Genomic DNA, 19,782 nt, shown 5'->3' with positions numbered 1-19,782 from the left:
GGGGGAGGGGGGCGGTGGTTGGAAATGCATATCGTGACATTCCGTGGTCTGTTTTGCAAGCTCTCGGGATCAAGTGCTTCTCTTCCCGGCTGGATGCACTGCCGTCATGTAAATCGCCTCTTAGGAAGTCAGAGAGATCTCGAGCATGGTGTCCAGAAAAGCATGCTGTCTTCAAGCACTAGCTTCCTGTGTCCCAAAGAAGGGGGGGGGTGGTAAAACACAGGTATGAATCGGTTCGGAACCCAAATTTGGTTCCGAACCGATTCATAACTTAAGAATAATTGTTGATGTATGCATGTACATGTATGGTCACAATTCCCAGGGGCATGTGAATCAAAGAAACACGAGTATTCACTTCATTTAGCAGTTACTTACCATGTTGACACTGGTCTCCATGGAAACCTTTCCGGCAGTTGCAGGTGCCGTCTTCAGAACACTGACCATCATTCAAGCAATTGCACACTGCAGTAGAGATTGGGTGCATTCACGTATTTCCCAAAACACACAAATAGGGATAGAACTTGAATAACCTATTGGATTCTCAAGTCGTTGTCGCATGTATCTTGATCATCATGACATTGTATAGACCTCAACATCGCCACAAACACTAACACTAACAATAACCCCCATTCACCAATCCCAGGTATATCCAACTTATAATCATGCCTTCCACTTGAATAGAACACACGTTTAGCTAATAAGCTGGAGAACCAGGCATAAACGCTGGGAAATACTTGTTCTTGTCTTCAAATACAACAGTCCAGCACGCGGGTATGCATGGGTCATATATTCTTTGACACGCGGGCTAAAATGACAGCAGCCTTCTTTAGCCCTTACCTTCTGTGCAGATGGGTCCGTCTGGTCTCGGTTTACATTCACATGCTTTGTTCTTTTTCACCCAGGGATTTGTGCACACAACTGCATTACATATCACACACAGAGAAGACAAAATGAGAGAGCTGATCAGCCATTCACAAAAATGCACAGACAAAACGAGAGTGTTGTGGAATTATCCACCACCAGACCAGCGCAAGGATATAAGTTGGACTATAAATATTAATTTCAAATCCCAAATGCACAAGAGGTGTACAGAAGAAAAAGCTAGAACTCGACCAGGCCAGAAGCAAGAAGAACTGAACACAAGATATTGAAAACCCTTCTCCTCAACAAGCTGCATCACGTACAACGCAAAACAACTGGCTGCACCAGCGCGTGCATCAGCGCGTGCACCAGCGAGTGCACCAGCGCAGCACCAACATGTGCACCAGCGAAATCAATATCGAAAGTACGTATCAATCATTGCATTACGTACCACATGCGCAAGAGGGTTACTCTACTTCACGACGTAGAAGAACGGCATCACCAACGGCGAACAGACAGTTATCAGCTTCAGACTCAACAAAGTCCTCGGAGGACAGCTCAGCTTCCACAAAATCACGGATCCGAGCAGCCTGGCGTTCAAAATCAGATGGAGTCAGGCCCAGCCCAGGAGTAGCTGAGAAGAGCACACCAGTGGGCTCCCAGCCAAGCATCGCACGCATAGGAGAAATCTTGAGGACAGAGTGCGGACGAATACGGTCGAAATACAGTAACACGTCCAGCTGAGATCGCCAATCACCAGCCTCATCCAAACACCTTCCGAATTAAGGTGAGGAGAGTGCGGTTAAATATCTCAACAGATCCCTGTAATAGGGGATGACTCACGGCACCGTTGAGCACTGTCACACCAAACGTGTCAAACAGCGATGACATCACGGCGTTGATGAATTCCGTGCCATTATCACAGCAGACCACTCGGGGCGGGCCCACCGCCTACACATGCCGACAAATGCCTCGGCCACTGATGCCGCGTCATGCTGACGGAGCAGAACCACTTCCACCCACTTGGTGAAAGTATCCATGCAAACGAGAACACAATGGTACTCTCCACTCTGATTGACGCCCAGTTCCAGAGTATCTATTACTACAACACTCCATGGACCATCAGCCACCACAAGGTGACTGGCATCCGCCGAAACGCCCTTGGTTGGGCTGGCAGCAGCACACAGCGAACAGTGGCGCACAAACTGCTGACATTGGGCATGTTCGGGAAATAGCACTTCGAGCGGAGGAAGCGCCATGTACCCTCCCAAGACGCGTGACCACAGTTCACATGAGCAGCACGAACGACATCGGACTCGAGTGAACTAGAAATAACAGGCATGACGGCTGCATCATTGGGCGGCAACTTTACACTTCGACACAGCATACCATCATGGACTACGAGCTGTGACTTGACCTTGACAAACGCAGGATCAGTAACTGGGTCACCATCGACGACTTGCTGGCGAGTCGCATCAATCCGAGGATCTGCATTCTGAGCAGCAGATACTCTGTTCAATGAGAATGGACCAACGGTCACCACCGCAGCGGTGACGGACGGTGCAATCCGAGCAAGGAGCGTCTTGCCACATCGGATCCAGCTGCTGGGAACACGGGTCAATAAATATTGATCCGCCGTGTTCTGCTGACTGCTGATCCACTGGACCTTGACTGTCAAGCCCGTGACAGCGACGAGATCAGTGATAATCTGGAGACGGCCCTGTACAAGTACCTGCTGCAGGCCCCTGACGCGAACACGAGACACCTTGCCAAGCACCGATTGCAACCAAGCAGCCACAGTCTTGGAATCGGTGAATAGCGTGAGCTCCTTCACTTGCCACTGCCTGGCAAGGTGCAACCCCTTGATCACGGCGTCAAGCTCAGCGATGTTAATGTGTCGCCGGTCGTCCTTCTGCCGCAGCCAGCAGCCATCCTCGACAATCATACTATTGGCCTGAATGACAGCATCATGTGCGATGTCCGAAGCATCACACCACAACGACCACTGCGTGTCTTCAGGAACTGACCACACACCTTGCGCAGGGTCATCGGTCTGCAGACGGTGAATGACTTCCGCACAACAAGCGACGACTTCATGAGACACTGGATTGGCCCATCCAGGCTTAAGGCTAGACAGACGCTTCAGATAACTGCACCCCGGGCGCAGCCAGGAGCTGACGGGATAGTGGCTGGTCAGCTTGCCCCACCACTTGAAAATCTCGCGCCGTGTGATGGCATCGGGCTAACAGGTCTGCATGACGTCACCACAACGCTTCCACCTCACTTGGCCATCTGCAGACTCTGACAGCTGCAGACCGAGTACTCTAGCAGAGACGACTGGCTCCGCTGGCTTGGTGGGCAACCCATACTGCGACAACTGATCGGTGACAGCACGCAGACAAGGCTTCGGAACATACAAATCGTCGACATAGTTGTCCACATCAGCATACGCACGGAGGATGCACTTGATGATTATGTCCATGAATTTGGGCGCAATCGATAGCCCGAAGCCCATCCTCTCCATTGGGAACAGCTGGCCCTTCCAGACGACTGTTTGGAACTTGGCGAGAGCTCGCGCGATGCGGATGTTGAGGTAAGTCTTGCTGATGCCTGGCAACACGTGGCTGTCGACGTCGCCAATAGACCTCCACTGACGCAACTTCTCTTGACAAACAGGCGCATCCAAACCTGGATGCGACACAATCAACTTGTTGAGTTGCCGGTAGTCCAAACACGGGCGGACAGGGGTGGACTCCTTGTGCGTCTGGGCCACCGCCAACAAGGGCAACACAGCACCAGGCTCACCATGGACTGCTTGGTCATGGGGTACCAACCATCCATTGCGGATCCAAATGTCCACTTCCTCGCAGAACTGTGACTCCTACCCTTTGTCCCCCTCTAAGTCTAACAAATGAGGACTGAGACCTGTACAACAGGGTTTTTACGCCTGAAAGCAGGTGCATGATTTAACAAGCAGGTTGTCAGTCTAGATTTTATGCGCAGATGGAGAAAAAATGCGCAAAATGTTTGTAATGAGATGAAGAACCAGAAATAATAAGAAAAGATGAAATGAAAGCCTGCGCACAACCCCGTCCAGCCTTGCGAACTGGGTATGGTGGATTAAGAACCCGGTTCAACGCTCGAGCAAGCGCTCTCCACTCAAGGTGTTCACAGCAACTGATAGGAACTCATATTATTATTATTATTATTATTATTATTATTATTATTATTATTATTATGGAGTTGGCTTTATTTCACTCACGTTGTCATGACATGAGGTAAGAACCCCATCACCGGGCCAAAAGAGACCAAGGGTAATGAGAGAGAAAAAAATAGATAAATGGCCAACGCAATGAAGACCGAAGCAAAAAGGATTGTAAAAACCAAAGCAAAAATATTGAAAGCCGACGCAGAAACTGAGAGACAGACAGAAATAAGCAGTACGATGGAGGATGCCAGGACATATTCGAATACAAAAAGATGGAGGAGGGCAGGACATATTCGAATACAAAAAGAGTAATCACAAAAATGGACTACCAGTACAGGAATAGACCTGTAGAAATAGAGGAAGAGATGAATGCCGGACATACTCAAATGGCAAGAGAAAAATCAGGCTGTGAGAACCGTCATACTGCACATTCATGGATGTCAAAGCAAATGCGGTATTGGAGGTTTATACAGACTAGCTCTACCCGTAACATGAGGGGCCTAATGCCGAATGCCAAGAACCGACTTGATGATGTTCAGCGTGCCCAGGATAGCACATTGCTGAGCCCTTTCAATGCGCAGAGTGCCTGCCAATGCCAACACAAAGTGTGACAGGGACACACCAGTCAGTCCACCAAGCGCCCCAACAACCAGGGGCACAACGCGGACATCATCCACATGCCAGATGCGCCGCAGCTCTTGGCAAAGGGGAGCGTACTTTGTTATTTTTTCGGCGATTTTTGTGGGCACATTCTGGTCCAGTGGAACACTGACATCCATCAGCAGCACCTGTGTGCTGGACCGCAACACCAGGTCTGGGCGGTTGTGGCGCACTTGCGTATCCGTTGGGATATTGAACTCCCACAGGAGCTTCATGTCAGGATTTTCCGTGACAGGCACAAGATGATGCTTCAGCGGGTTGCTTCCCGGCTGACCCAGACCATGCCGCTTGCATAGTGCCCAATGCACCAACTTGACAAGCGTGTCATGCCGTTGAATATACAGTGTTTTGGCTAGAGCTGGGCAACAGGCCACAATGTGATCAACTGTTTCTCCGCGAGTGCCGCAAACTCGACAAATGTCCACAACGTCTCCCCGTCCAATGACCGTGACCTGATAGTGCCTGGTCGCAATGGCCTGATCCTGTACAGCCAGCAAGAGTCCCTCTGTCGCAGGCCTGATCGTTGGCGATTTCAGCCAGCGAAAGCTCAAGCCCAGGTCCAAGCCAGCATCAGAAGCTCGTCTCCAGAACTGGCCATGGAGAGGCTTACCTTGGATAACGGCCAGGCACCGGAGAGCAACGGCCTTCTTGACAATTACTTTTGTGGCAGTCTCCAAGTCGGGTAGGTCAAGTTCACCCAGAAGTCTGGAGGCTTGACGTGTAACTGATTTTGACGGTGCCACATCATTGTCGTGATGGCGCATAACAGCAGCCAACAGTGGCACGTTTGGGTGGGCTTGTAGGTACCGCGCCACCCGGACACGGGTTCTATCCAGGAGATCCCGGAATGATAGAATTCCTCGACCACCCATGTCACGAGGCAGGTGGACCCTGGCGGCAGAGTCCTTGGGGTGGCGGGCGTGTGCTTTAAACAGTGCTTGGCGGGTCTGTCGGTCGAGTTCCTCTATCTCTGCCTTTGTCCACTCAACGATGCACAGAGAGTAGAGGATGACTGGAATGGCAAAGGTGTTGATGGCTTTGACCAAGTTCCTGGCGTTCAATTGAGACGAGCATATCAATTGAAGGCGGCGGCCGAACTCAGCCTTTGCTGTGGTCTTCAATTCGGTGGCGTGAAAATGTGCTGATTCCGGGACACCAAGGTACCTGTAGGACTCCTCCGCCTGCAGCTTAGCAATGGCGTGACCCTGGAGTGTCTGGAGAGCAGACTGCTGATCGCTCTGGGCTCTTCCCCGTTTCATGGTGAGCCAGCTAGACTTTGATGGGTTGAATCGCATACCAATGCAGTCGCCCATTGACTCCACAACAGTGGTCATGGAGAGCAGATTATTGTCGTTTCGGGCGAAGAGCTTCATGTCGTCCATGTACCACAGGTGCGATACAGGGCACACCTGGGCCGGTGGGCCACAGCGGTAGCCAAGACCCGTCCTGGTCAACTCGCCACTGATCGGATTTAGAGACAGGCAAAATAGCAGTGGAGAAAGGGAATCGCCCTGGAAAATGCCACGGTGGATAGATATTGGGCGACTGAATGCACGGGGTGTTTGACCAGGCAGTACCATTTGCGTTCTCCAATGATCCATCATGCTTGAGATGCATGAGACAAGATTGTCTGCAAAGCGGTAGATCAACAGGCATCTCCGGATCCACTGGTGAGACAGGCTATCGAAGGCTTTGCGGAAGTCCACCCAGCACGTCGAAAGATTCCGACTACGGGATGCTGCATCCTCTAGAACCATCTTGTCGATCATTAGTTGGTCAAGGCATCCACCACGCCCTGGAGTACAGCCTACTTGCTCATCTGCAAAGATATCCTCTGAAGATAAATGGCGCCACATGGCAGCAGCGAGTAAGGATGTGAATATCTTGCTAATCGTTGGCAGGCATGTTATTGGGCGATAATTCTCGGGCCTAGAAAGGTCTCCTTTCTTAGGCAGTAGAGTGGTGATACCAAACGAGAACCAGGCCGGCGACTCTGTCTCTGCATCCAGGATTGATTGAAAGGAGACCACAATACGCTCGTGGATAGACGAAAACTTCTTCCACCAAAATGCATGGATCTTGTCCCGTCCTGGGGCTTTCCAGTTGTTTGATTTCTTCAAGATGTCCCTGAGGTCCTCCAGTTGAAGAATGACACGGTCTTGTTGTTGAATCTCCTCACAGTCCCTCTCCAAATTATCAAGCCAAGCACCGCCACGCGGCTCCACGGGTTCTTCCAGTATAGATGACCAGAACTCAGTAACAGCCTCAGCCGATGGATGCGCAGCAGCCTGGTCGACAGGTGGCTGCCCAGGCATTTCCGTAGACTTGGTCATATTGCGGTAGAACTGACGCTCATTCGTGACGAAAACACGATTCTCCGACCTGCGTGTTGCCTCTAGCTTATAGCGCCGGATCCGTGCGGCTGTTGCTTCTAGCTGCATTTTCGTATGCTCCAGTAGCTGGCGGGCCTGATCCAAAGTCTGGACTTTATATTGCCGGTGGATCCTGTGCTGCTTGATGTTGGTGTTAGAGAGGGATCCATCACGCATGAAGCTGGTCAGCCGGGAGACGTCAGCCCTCAGTGCACAAACACGTTTTTCAAGGCGTTGTCGCCAGGCAGGCAAGGAGCGTTTTTCTCTAGCTGTGTCAGGGGTACCATCGGTATTGATATCCAGCAGTGAGAGTACAAGCTTGGCCCCAGCATAGACCATGTCACTGATCTGGCCAAGCGAGGTGGTGTCATCTCGCAACCCACGGTCACACTCCAGAAGTCTAGGGAGTATCTTGTTCACACGGGCAGTGGCAGAGGCCAGAGACTTCCTGGCCACGTGCCTAGGTACTGGTAGGCTCGACCTGGACTCTGGAGTAGTTGCACCGCACTGTTCGTAGATTTCAACAAGTTTGGCGTAAAGTGGTGTACTGTCTGGCTCGAACGCACCCAGGGTGTCACTAGCGTTGGTGCCAGTTTGCATTGCTGCGCCAGTGCCATCACCCAAACCACCTGATGTAACTGAGGTGTCAGGACTAGCTCCACGCAAACCTAAATCAACAGAAGCGTCCAGCAACTCACTGTGGCTGGCCTCAGCAACGTCTGGGCTAGTCACAATGCCGTCACACGAACCAGGCACCAAGATCGACGCACCAGACTCACCCAAAGCATTCGCCTGCGGCAGCTCCGCAGGCACAGCGTTATCAGTGCCAGCCGTCACGAGCAATCCGTCCCTTCCGAGCCGAGCCTTTATCTCATCAAATTCGATGTCGGTAATCTTTTTTGTTCTTTTCACAAACCTTAGCTGGTCCATGAGGTGCTGCTTAGACAACGGTCGGTCGGGGCGCAGCTGAGTCCATTCCATCAGCATCCGGTCTCCGTACACACGTACCGTACCGCCGACCGAGGCTATAAGATAACATCTTGCAACATCTTCGTTGTCCTGTCGGCTCCATTTCAACCTCCTGTTGGCTGGCTCGGACATACACTAACGGCAAATACTACACAAAATGATAGACAAGGGCTACTTGACACGAGGAATGCAACAGTGGGAAAAGCGAAAAGGAATAGGAGCGGGCAGTATGTGGAGAAGCCCACTCTGCCAGAGCTCCTATTTTTCAAACTTGCTTCTGCATTATTATTATTATTATTATTATTATTATTATTAACTGGTTTGAGGGAAAGAGACAAACGGGAAAAGTCTGAAGAAAAAATTGACTGTCACCACCAGGACTCGAACCAGGGACCCTCGCTTGTAGCCAGCGATGCTCTAACCACTGAGCTATGGTGTAGTCGTCATCCCAGCAGAGGCCGTTCAACATTTTCTTCAGACTTCGTAACTCACACTTCCTGTGAATCCACACAGGCGGGTGGGACGCAGCCCTCACTGTAACCCACACACTTCACGTACAAACTAGCACGCGGGGAGCCCCAAGTCATAAAATATTAACTGGTTTGAGGGAAAGAGACAAACGGGAAAAGTCTGAAGAAAAAAATTGACTGTCACCACCAGGACTCGAACCAGGGACCCTCGCTTGTAGCCAGCGATGCTCTAACCACTGAGCTATGGTGTAGTCGTCATCCCAGCAGAGGCCGTTCAACATTTTCTTCAGACTTCGTAACTCACACTTCCTGTGAATCCACACAGGCGGGTGGGACGCAGCCCTCACTGTAACCCACACACTTCACGTACAAACTAGCACGCGGGGAGCCCCAAGTCATAAAATATTAACTGGTTTGAGGGAAAGAGACAAACGGGATTATTATTATTATTATTATTATTATTATTATTATTATTATTATTATTATTTGCATGTACGCGTTGGAGTCAACCATGCAAGCATGATCCACAACTTCGCTTATGCAGAACATGATAAACAGGACTATGACAGGGGAAAGAAATTGAGCTAGAACGATGATATAATGATATAATTATCATATACAATGTAGCTCATGGGCATTGAAGATATGTAAATTTTATGAATATGTCTATATGTCATTGAATTTTGCAGCCTAAGTGATAATAATAGTGCTATTTCTTGAGTTTGACTGTTTCAGGATCTGTCGGAATAAATATCACGATGTACAGATCTTCATACATAAATCTCGCCATGCGGGTCGGTCATGGGCAATGGCTCGCAGGCTCTGCAGAGCGTCTAGATTCCCGAGCAATCCGGCATTGGCTTGGCGCAGATCTCCCACCAACGCCTGCGGCAGGGTCGTCCGCGGTCTACCCCTCCAGCAATGCTGTTGCTGATTGGCGAAGTACGCGAACATAGCCATAACAGCTGGGAATTCATCTGCCATCCGTAGGATGTGGCCAAACAGCCTCCAGCGTGATCTCTTGACCATGATACTCGAGGGTTCAGCTTCGCATCTGGCATAGAGAGCATCATTCGGTATTATTTGTGGCCATTTCACACCGATGAATGACCTTAGCTGACGGCGGTGGAAGGAATCCAGGCGAGACAGAACGGTCACACTGACCCCCCACGTACCCGAGTTGTACTTGAAAGTACAGTTGCGCTCGGTGAAATCCGGCCCGAAGTGCAAAGCCGGCGCCGCGAAGCCAGCTCCCATTACATCACTGGCGATTTGTGTGTATGAACTCAACTGTACGCACCTCGTGTAAAAGTTCGGAGTGCACGTGTTGCATGCTAAAAACAGTTCAATATTTCTTTCATTCACTTCACGAAGTACAGCTCAAGATCAAGAAGAGATAGAGAAGAAGGACATGGCCATTCCCAATGTGTGGGCTCTTCTCAAGAAGAGAGTAATTCCACATCGCTGCGAGAATGCTGACCAGCTGGTGCAGGCACTGCACCTGGAGTGGGACACGTTGGCTCCTGACACGGTTTCCCCATACGTGGAGTCAATGCCACGTCGTGTTGAAGCCCTAATCGAAGCAGACGGTGGCCACACAAAATATGGAAGCCCTGCTGCTCTGTGTATGAAATAAACTGCTTCGAACCGATCTCCGTCTTCTTTACTTGTGCTGAACTGAAATGAATGTTACACTTGTCTTTGTTTGGCGCGGTTTTTTTACACTTTGGTGTAAGCGCGCATGCGTATGAGTACAGCACATGCACAGTTCATACGGCACACGTGCACACTAGTCTTGCACAACTTTGAGGGCGTCAAGGGCCGCATCAGTACTGGGCGCCAGTTATGCACTTCGGGCCGGATTTCACCGAGCGCAACTGTACGTCAGTACTGGAATAATAAAAGTGTTGTACAGCCGCAGACGCAAGCAGGAGCTCATATGGGGAAATTATAGAAAAGAAATAATAAGATAAAGAGAATAAATTTCAACGGACCTCAATAAACGGAGCCCCACATACAGTACCTCAGAAAAGTGGATCTTCCGACCAGTGTTTTTGTTGACGTCGCAACCAGATGATGTAGCTGCTTCACAGAGACGTCTTAATGCACAAATTACAAATAAATTTTATTCTTCAATTAGAAAATCCAAGCGCTTTCAGAGCCCTCCGAAGAGAGTCCGGGATGAAACCACGCACACCTACCTCAACTGAAAACGAAACGACCTGCCACCCGTTGGCTCGGCATTGATCGGCCAGATCCGCATACCGCCTATCCTTCCGCGAGTTACTGACACTGAATCTGTCCTCAGCACAAACTGTCAACTCCATCCAGAATACAATCCTACAACTCGTTGAGCACAGAACTATATCTGGTCTTAGGGTGGTAAGTGCAACACAGCTAGGGAAAGAAATCTTTGCACTATTAAACTGAGTAGACAAAAAGTTTCCAGTCTGAGACCGCTGACAGGAGATCAGTCGTAACCAACTTTCGTCTGGGATGAACACGAACTGGCTTCTCTCCCGCCTTGCAAAACGAGATGAAGTCAAGCTCATTTGAATTATCAGTTTGTACGGTGTTTGCATCAGCGCGGATTCGAATCTCCTCACGCATGTTCCTGTCGATGACCCCGAGTAGGTTGTCGTGCCTCCAGGTGTATACGTGTAACGTCCTGGTCCAGCGCTACGGGACAAGGCCAAGCACGTGGTGCGTAATACAGGCCCAGGAGAAAGAGAGAGAGAGAAAGAGAGAGGGAGAGAGAGAGAGAGGTGAGAGAAGAGAGAGAGAGCGCGATGGAGGGAGCACGAACGCACGTACCGGAATGCTAGCATAGCCCAGCTACCTTGGATTGTGATGGCGTACTTATCCATGCGCTGTTGGGTTGGTTCCTCGCCGAACGGCTTCACCTGTACATTTACAACACCAACGTGTGTTGTTGACACCAACGTGTGTTGTTGACACCAACGTGTGTTGTTGACACCAACGCTGCAGTCAGAAATGACGCCTCAGCACCGGAGTCCAGGAACACGCGAACCTTCGCCTTTCGAGTTCTTCCCTCAACTCATGCCACTCCAGTCATCAGCCGCACACTTGATGAGTGTAGACAGCACGATCCAACCTTCTTCTCTGTTACTATCTCAGTCGGTTTCTCCCGGCTGTAACCTGCTCCGTCCAACACATCATGTATTAGCAGATGGTGCTTCCCCTGGCATTTTGTGCACCTCGAGCCTGACCGATAGTCCCTTGCCACATGGCCATACTTGAGGCAGTTCCAGCACAGTCTCTCTCGCTGCAGAAAAACCTTTCTCTCTTCCTGTGGCAGCGATTTTAGCTGCTTCTCTGCATCTGCGACTAGGTGAGAAAGTACTCATTATGTACAATCACATTGAGTGCCCAAGAACAACTCTCCTTTGCCCAGCTTGAACTTTCACCTGACGACGGCAAAAAGCAAAAAATAACATTCAATGTTTTGCCGAGAGCTGGTAACAAGCTCATCAGCTCAAACGCCTTCCTCTTGAAGAACAAAAAGATTACAATTTTTGTAATGAAACAGGCTGAACACTAAACTCAGGAATAACGGGGTTTCATGTAAAGTTACATTGTACAGTTCACATCTCAGGAGCGTAGCACCGCCGTTGGCGGTGGTCCGGCCACGGGGTCCGGGGGAATGTCCCAGCGGAATTTTTTTGAAATTAGGGTGTAAAATCCTGCATTCTGGGCACTTTTGGCATTGTTTTACTATGGTGATCGTGGTCGGGCGAAAAAGTGGTCCGGCCAAAGCCGGACCGGCCGGAGCGGCTGCTACGCCCCTGCATCTACTCTCGGACAATAGCGGAATACAATAAGAACAAGAAGCTGAAATCTGGAAAACAAGAACATTGCTGGTCTGAAGCCGGGACCCCATCCTAGGTACCTGAATGCTATTGCATGGTTTTAATTGGCATGAGTAGACTGTAAACATACTCTAAACACACCCTGATAGATGCAGGAAAAAACACAGCTGGATCTTGAGTACTGATGTGATATGATGCTCATGTCTTATCACGTGACTATGTATATATTATAACAAAGGACCGAGTGTATATCGAGAAATATAGACCAGTATAAAAACCGAGGCGAAGCCGAGGTTTTTATAACTGGTCGATATTTCTCGATATACACGAGGTCCCTTGTTATAATATATTTATACCTCTCCATACGCAAGCTCAAGAGCAAAAATGAGTGAATATACCTTTCTTTCCCTAAAAAGGAGTGAATATAGCTTTAGAGAAAGAAAGCTATATACACTCCTTCTTAGAGAAAGAAAGCTCCTCAGTGTGTCCTTTTTTCTGATGGTTTTCCTCAGTGGTGTATATACCTCCTCAGTGGTGTATATACCTCCTTAAAGGTGTATATTGAACAGTGTATATGGAAATTTATAAACTTCATGGGAGATCTGGTATATGAGTGTGGGTGTATATGGAGTGAGGTATAAAATCGGTTGTGGCAACAAACGCGATTAGGCCGGCTGCAGGGACGCCGTAATGTCGCACTCGCCCCAGCACCATTCAAACAATTCCCTTTGGCAGTTCACGGCACGAACTTCAACAAAGCCCCGTGAATGCGTACCAGGGGAAGGCTAGACAGCATGTCTCTAGACATCAATAGGCATCGTATGAAAAGCCAGTCAATAGCACTAAAGAGCGAAAGCCTTTGTCACGGTTCGGTTTCACTCGCGCACCGGGCCCGAGCTGGCAGCACAAACAAACGCCGTACTCACACGAGCGTTGGGCGAACGGATGACCACAGCCATCAAAAACAGGAACAAACCCATCCACGGCTCTTTCCCTTGCTAGCTGTGCTGCTGCGTGCATCCAACTGTTTTGCAATTTCTCCCTCCCACCCACGCCTCCTGGTATTTATTATCGCTCTACACTATCCTACGTCTCACAATGAGTGCCACTCAGCATGATGGTACTCCAAGCTACATTGTATTGGATCTGTCCTAGCTCACTATTCTGGACAAAATATTAATTCAATTGCAATGAAGCGCCGGGGGCCGGCGGGGGCATTCGGCGGCTTGGTCTGATTCCCAGCTTGTTGGTAACCGGCTTGAGATTTCCAAGGTTGCTATGACAACGTGCAGTCATGCGCAGGGCCACCCAACATGCATTTGGGGGCCCAGGAAAGACAGAAACGCGTTGCTAGGCAACAGCAAAAGCGCTCGGCGAGTATCACGCTACTCATGCAGCACGCACGTTGGCTTAGGGTATCACGCTACCCTTGCGCTGCGGGGTACCACATAATTGCCCCTCGCTGGAATCAGACCCGCGCCCCGGATACCTTGCGCTGGCCTCCTGACGGCCAAACTCAACCAACTACTTGTGCGCTGTGACTGGGGTTGTGCATGTATTAGCAACATAATGTGGCCCAGGCCGGCAGACTTTCAATTAGCCAAGCGAGCTACTCAGGCCAGGGTGCATGATCACTATTCCCAGCACTTATCGTCCACGCAGCAGTCGGGTTAAGTATATATTAGGGGTGAAAGGAACGAACGAAAGTTCGAATATTCGTTCGAAAAAATTGAAAACGAACTCGCAAGATTGATAAACGAACACAGCAAGCAAGCATAAAGATCGCTTGTGACTAGATCACGAAGGAGCCGCGGAGGTTAGGAGATCGCGAGCTTGCACGCTGATCGACTGAGTTTGCCTTGATGATCACTTGAAGCAAGTTGAAGGAGTTGAGTGTCGCGTCGGGACAAAGTTTCTTGAAATATTTCTGTGTGTCCGTTTGAGTTAGATTTGTACTCGTAGTGAAAGGATTTGAGTCGCTTGTGACATCTGTTCCCGAAAGCAAACGTTCACTCGTTGCAATCATGTCAAAACATTCGAGCCTTTCATCGCGATCCGGAGTTGGAGCGGACTTTGATAAAGTGGTTGGGAAAGACGAAGTCCTTTTCTCAATTTCAAAAAGGTTCTATCACACAGCAGAGCGACGACGAGCAATCTTCGTACCCACCTCAAGAAGTGCCGTTCTCCTGCTCTGACGACCTGAGCTAGCGATGAGAAGAAAACTCTCGTCCGGACAATGGTGATGGACTTTGCAGCTAGCTGCAAAACCCTGTGATTCAGCTCAGGCGGACGCGATAAAAAAATATTTCTGTTCTGGCAGTGTATCGTACACCGTCAATACTGAACTGTGGCCAGCCAAGTACAGAGAACGCCTGTCAGCCTGTACTGGCAGACGACTGTATGGTCTTCAAAAAAATTCATCCATGAAATGCATAATGGAGAATGTTCGTTCGAGTTCGTTCGTTAGTGTGACCGTTCGTTCGTATTCAAAATTCGATGTTCGTTTCACCCCTAGTACTATATATGATAACAAGGAACCGAGTGTATATAGAGATATATACACCAGTATGAAAACCGAGGCGAAGCCAAGGTTTTTATAACTGGTGTATATATCTCGATACACACGAGGTTCCTTTGTTATAATATATTTATACCTCTCCATATTCACCGTGTGTGACCTCCTAATGGCTTGTTCCTTGCTGACAACTACTGCTAATTTCCCTTAGCGGTGTATATGGAGATATATACACCACTAAGGGAGAGCATGCCTAAGACTGTAAGTGTATATGGAGTGAGGTATAATACGTCGTATATTTTGCCTGTGTATTACGTCACAACCAGCATGCGCCATTTTGGACTAGTCGCCAGAAGTGCATGCTTTGCTTGACCTGGTTGTCTGTTCTTACCTGTCTTCTTCACACTTGTATCTAATTGTATTCTTCCAAACCTCAACCTGTGTCCTTGAGTGTTTGTGCATGACTGTGGAGGTAGACATCACAAGTACGAGGTCATTTGCTATTTTTGGACACTCAAATTAAATAGCACCCCATTATGTTGGTTTGTAAGATAAATTAAATTTCTTTCTTGATTTTCTACTGGCACATTTATGCTTTACCACCACCACACACACCTGAAGGCATAGAGTTGAAGCATGCGGCCACAACTTGACCTGATTGAAGGTGTCTTTTTCTACTGCTTTTTCAATGCGAGCAATTATTGGACAACTAAACAAGAGAGCTTGGAAGCTCAGGGCCCTACGCTATGCTTTTTTGCCTTGATGACCTAGACAAAAAAAAGCATAGGGATGTTATAAATTCTTTAAAAAAATCCTTTTTTTAAGACATAACCTAGGATTCGAACCCGCACTATCGCGCTCCCTGCATGCATCCCCCGATACACTTCGCATACATACTAATTCTTCCAAGTTGTTTCACATTGTGATCTTGCATTTGAAAGCCCTATTTGAATATGCATTGTGGCCAGCCGTCTTTGATGGCACGGTACGGTAGGGGATAGGTACGGGACAGGTACGATCGAGGGTAATACGACACCGTCTCCCGTACCGTACCATCAAACACAGCTGGCCACATACAGCTGCCCGCAATATTCAAATAGGGCTTTCAAATGCAAGATAATAACGTAAAGCAACTTGGAAGAATGGGTATGAATGCGAAGTGTATGGGGGAATGCATGTAGGGCGATAGTGCGGGTTCGAATCCCAGGATATGCCTGAAAAAAAAGGGGAATTGAAAAATTTATAACATCCTATGCTTTTTTGCCGTCAGATACGGATAGCGCCAGGCGTGACACAAACAAACACACAAACAAACACCAAATTAAAGCTGTGTGGACCCTGGCTAGCGCCAGACGTTACTGAAGTAACGTCTTCTGCATAGCTACGGGAATTAAATAGCATCTAGCAGCAGTCTGCAATGGTGTGAACAAGTAAAACTTGCACAGGACATTAAAATGGGGTAAGGCTATGCCTATGAGACCGGCTGATATGAGTTCTAATGACAGGCCGTTCATAGCAAGCTTTTCAAGGCTTTTCAATATGACACACAATTTAAAGGGTCACTCAAGGGTTTTCATGGACGTCATATTCAAGAACAGAGGGGAGCACTCCAGTGTGGCCCATCTCCTTCTCACATTTCGCAAAGAGTGGAGGGCTAGCGCCGAAACTAGCCGCTGCGTCCTTCTTGGTTAGGAAGTGTTCACTGGTGCCAGGTGAGTGGAACGCTCGCACTGCTAAAAGAGATTTCTCCTGACCAGAACCCCTCCACAAACGCACCGGTTGAGAAGGCGAGGAGACTCTTCCAGGCGGATTCGAGCTGGAAGACGTAGTCCCTGGAGTTGATGGAAGGGATACAACATCCCCCATGTCGACATTCTCTCCGTTATGCGACGTAGAGTCAACGGAATCCTCAATCATTTATTATTTAATCGAAATTTTCGAAATTACTCATTACATTACCTAAGAATAATAAAGAAAACGCCCAGAAAGAAACGGCCTTCACCGCTAAAAATTGGCACAAAGAAACTTGAGGACCACACGAAGACACTCTTGTCAAAGATTTGTCCACCAAGGAAAGGACAACGACTCGGGAGGACTCTACTTCCATATTTAACTGATTTGTCCAAAAATTGCGACATGTCCAAAAATTGCGAATCACCTCGTACCTAGCCGGAAAAAATAAAGGCGCTCCGTAACGCATGACATTGGCAGGCCTCTATCAGCTAAATGTAAAGTGCTGCCAACAAAATTGGTCTCTGGAAATTGGCGCAATGAGCATAACTTTGGAGTTTCCACATCCCGAACAATTTGACTGTGCCGACACCTCTGTACTCATTACAAATTGCTGACTGACCTTGACATTGAGTTCCATTTCCGTGGTAACCTGACTTGCACAGACACATGAATCCGCCATCATTATCAATGCAGCTAGCATCCTCATGGCATGGGCTAGCCGGCAAACATTCATCAATGTCTGAACAACAGTAGGTAAGCAGAATGCAAGGGGTTACTAACTGATTACATTCTGCATTGCAACCACGGCCAGCGTCATATAGGCACAACAAAAACAATTCAAATTCATCAGACAGCTCAAAAAGCCTCAATCTCAATTGCTGTGAAAAATAATTGATCTTTTCTCGAGATTATAAACACCCGTGTCGCTGTCGATTGATTCTACAAACTCTGCTATAATCTATACTTGTCCAAATTCTGAAACCAGCAGAACATGTGCACAGATAAATCATGCAAACTGCTGCTGCACAGATCATTTCAGCGGACAGTGGACACTCTGGGGTGTTATGGCAGAAGCAGCAGAGAATGCGGCTAAGAACGAACCAACACAAAAAGGAACTCTGACCAGCTTTCAATACCACACAAGAAAACAGGAAATGGTTTGGTTTGCAAACACTGCACACCATCATCAAGTGGAAATATCCACCGAATTTACTATTGGTACTAACTGTGGCAGTTTCCAGCTTGGCCGTCACCAGTGTACCCACCCATACACTTGCAGCTGAATGTGCCAATCACATCACTACACAACGCATTTTGATCGCATGTATGCAATGTGGAATTATCACACTCGTTGACGTTCTGGCACATGGGCGGTGTGCTGCTGACATCACCATGGGCTAAACACTGTGTGGTGGCATGTCCGACAAGGCGATGGCCGGGATTGCAGACAAATGTTCCCAGTGTGTTATAGACAAAGCTTGATACACCAGCCGGTAGAGAGAAACTGCCAAAAGTAGGCGCTAATGGAGTAGCGCATGTAACAACTGCAATTGAAAAATCAGACAAGACACAAACAAATAACAGTCATTACTGGCACACGTGATCACAATGGCAGAGCAATTATCGCTGTTGGCAGGAACTAGAGATGAACGAATACTCCAACGTTCGAAAGGGTTAGCCCAGGGAAATCACTTGGAAACGAGTTATGAAGCAAATGTACACAACTGTAACAAGATAATAACATAACTTTAATTCTCGTAGCTATGGCAAAGCCGCAATGCGGCAAAAAAAGAACAAACACAAAAAGGAACTCTGACCAGCTTTCAATACCACACAAGAAAACAGGAAATGGTTTGGTTTGCAAACATAGCACACCATCATGTAGTTTTATCTTGTATGTGTGTGTGTACCCATTGTGCATGCTTGTTTCTCTTATTTGTACTCTTCTCTTGTAGACTATCAATTACAGTATCCCTTTCATGATTCATCCCATATCTAGATGTCTCATGCACCGCAGCGTACCCTCAAGTACTCTACTAGATCCAGATATGGAGTACCCGCGACTGCCTTGCTGTATTATGTTTTCTTTCACTACGATTTGTGTTCTTGCACTGAAAATGAAAAGGGTTCTTTGCCTCACAACGAGACCGTGTTGAGTTGGTATTTTGGTGTGCTCTCGACACGTACTAAGGACGTCGGGAGAACATTACATGGTGGCAGCGCTGGGATTTCCTCTTTGACAGGATGGCGACAGGCGTTTCAAACAACCCTTTTTCCACTCCCACAACTACCTCCATCACGGTTTCCTCAGGTCCGAGTAATACCACGACTACTAGTAATGCTGGCTCGTCAGGAGCAGTCACTGTCTCGAGTGTTGGTCAAGCTGCACCCTCTGTCGTTTCCTCCGCGGCTGGGCTATCCCTCCCCACGGTATCATCTCTGGGTCCCGTGGCACCTCAGGTTCCGTCGATGATCCACCTTACCCAGGTAGCTCCTCCAGCCCCATTCGACTTCAAGTCCGCTGATGTGTGGGAGAAGTGGAGCAAGCGATTTACGAGATACAGGCTCGCCTCGGGTCTTCATATGCAGGCACAGTCCGTGCAAGTAAACTCTTTGTTATATTCGATGGGCGACGAGGCTGACGACCTCCTACTGAGTTTCCATTTATCACACCAGGATGCGGACAACTACGACATTGTATTCCCGAAATTGGCAGACCATTATGGCAGGAAACGCAATCTGGTGTACGAGCGTGCGAAATTCCACCAGAGGTCCCAACAGTCCGGAGAGTCGATTGATGGCTACATAACTGATTTGTTTCGTTTGGCAGAACGTTGCAACTTCAAGCAGCTCCACGACGAGATGATCCGTGATCGCCTTGTTGCAGGAGTTGCAGACACTGCCCTGTCCCAGAAACTGCAACTGGACCCATCTCTTACACTGGACAAAGCTCTGGCACAAGCTCGCCAGAAAGAGACTGTTCGAACACAACAGTCCACTGTCCGTCACAGTTCATCAGCTGGTGCAACTCTTCACCAAGTCCACGCTTTCGAACAGCAGCATCACTCTGCATGTGAGTCGTGTACCTGTGCACTGGAGCTGAATGCACTTAGCATGCGACCACAATCTCACCAAGGTGTGAAACATCCCGCCCAGTACAACC

The 19,782-nt window shown here is 48.6% G+C and overlaps 1 protein-coding gene across 1 annotated transcript in view; it reads right to left on the bottom strand.

The window, feature by feature from the left end:
- Positions 1 to 19,782, bottom strand: part of LOC135821756 (uncharacterized) — a 147,161-nt gene that overhangs the window by 66,941 nt on the left and 60,438 nt on the right. Inside the window, exons 6-9 of the mRNA XM_065334754.1 lie at positions 17,846 to 18,163; positions 17,239 to 17,358; positions 838 to 918; positions 376 to 462 (exon numbers count right to left, since the gene is read on the bottom strand). Of these exons, the coding sequence (XP_065190826.1) occupies positions 376 to 462; positions 838 to 918; positions 17,239 to 17,358; positions 17,846 to 18,163 (606 nt within the window). The remainder of the gene's footprint in view (positions 1 to 375; positions 463 to 837; positions 919 to 17,238; positions 17,359 to 17,845; positions 18,164 to 19,782) is intronic.

Source organism: Sycon ciliatum, chromosome 7 (assembly GCF_964019385.1).
Source record: "Sycon ciliatum chromosome 7, ocSycCili1.1, whole genome shotgun sequence".
Lineage (NCBI taxonomy): Eukaryota > Metazoa > Porifera > Calcarea > Leucosolenida > Sycettidae > Sycon > Sycon ciliatum.
The sequence above is the reverse complement of the archived record's forward strand: the minus strand, read 5'-3'. Positions and strand labels throughout refer to the sequence as shown.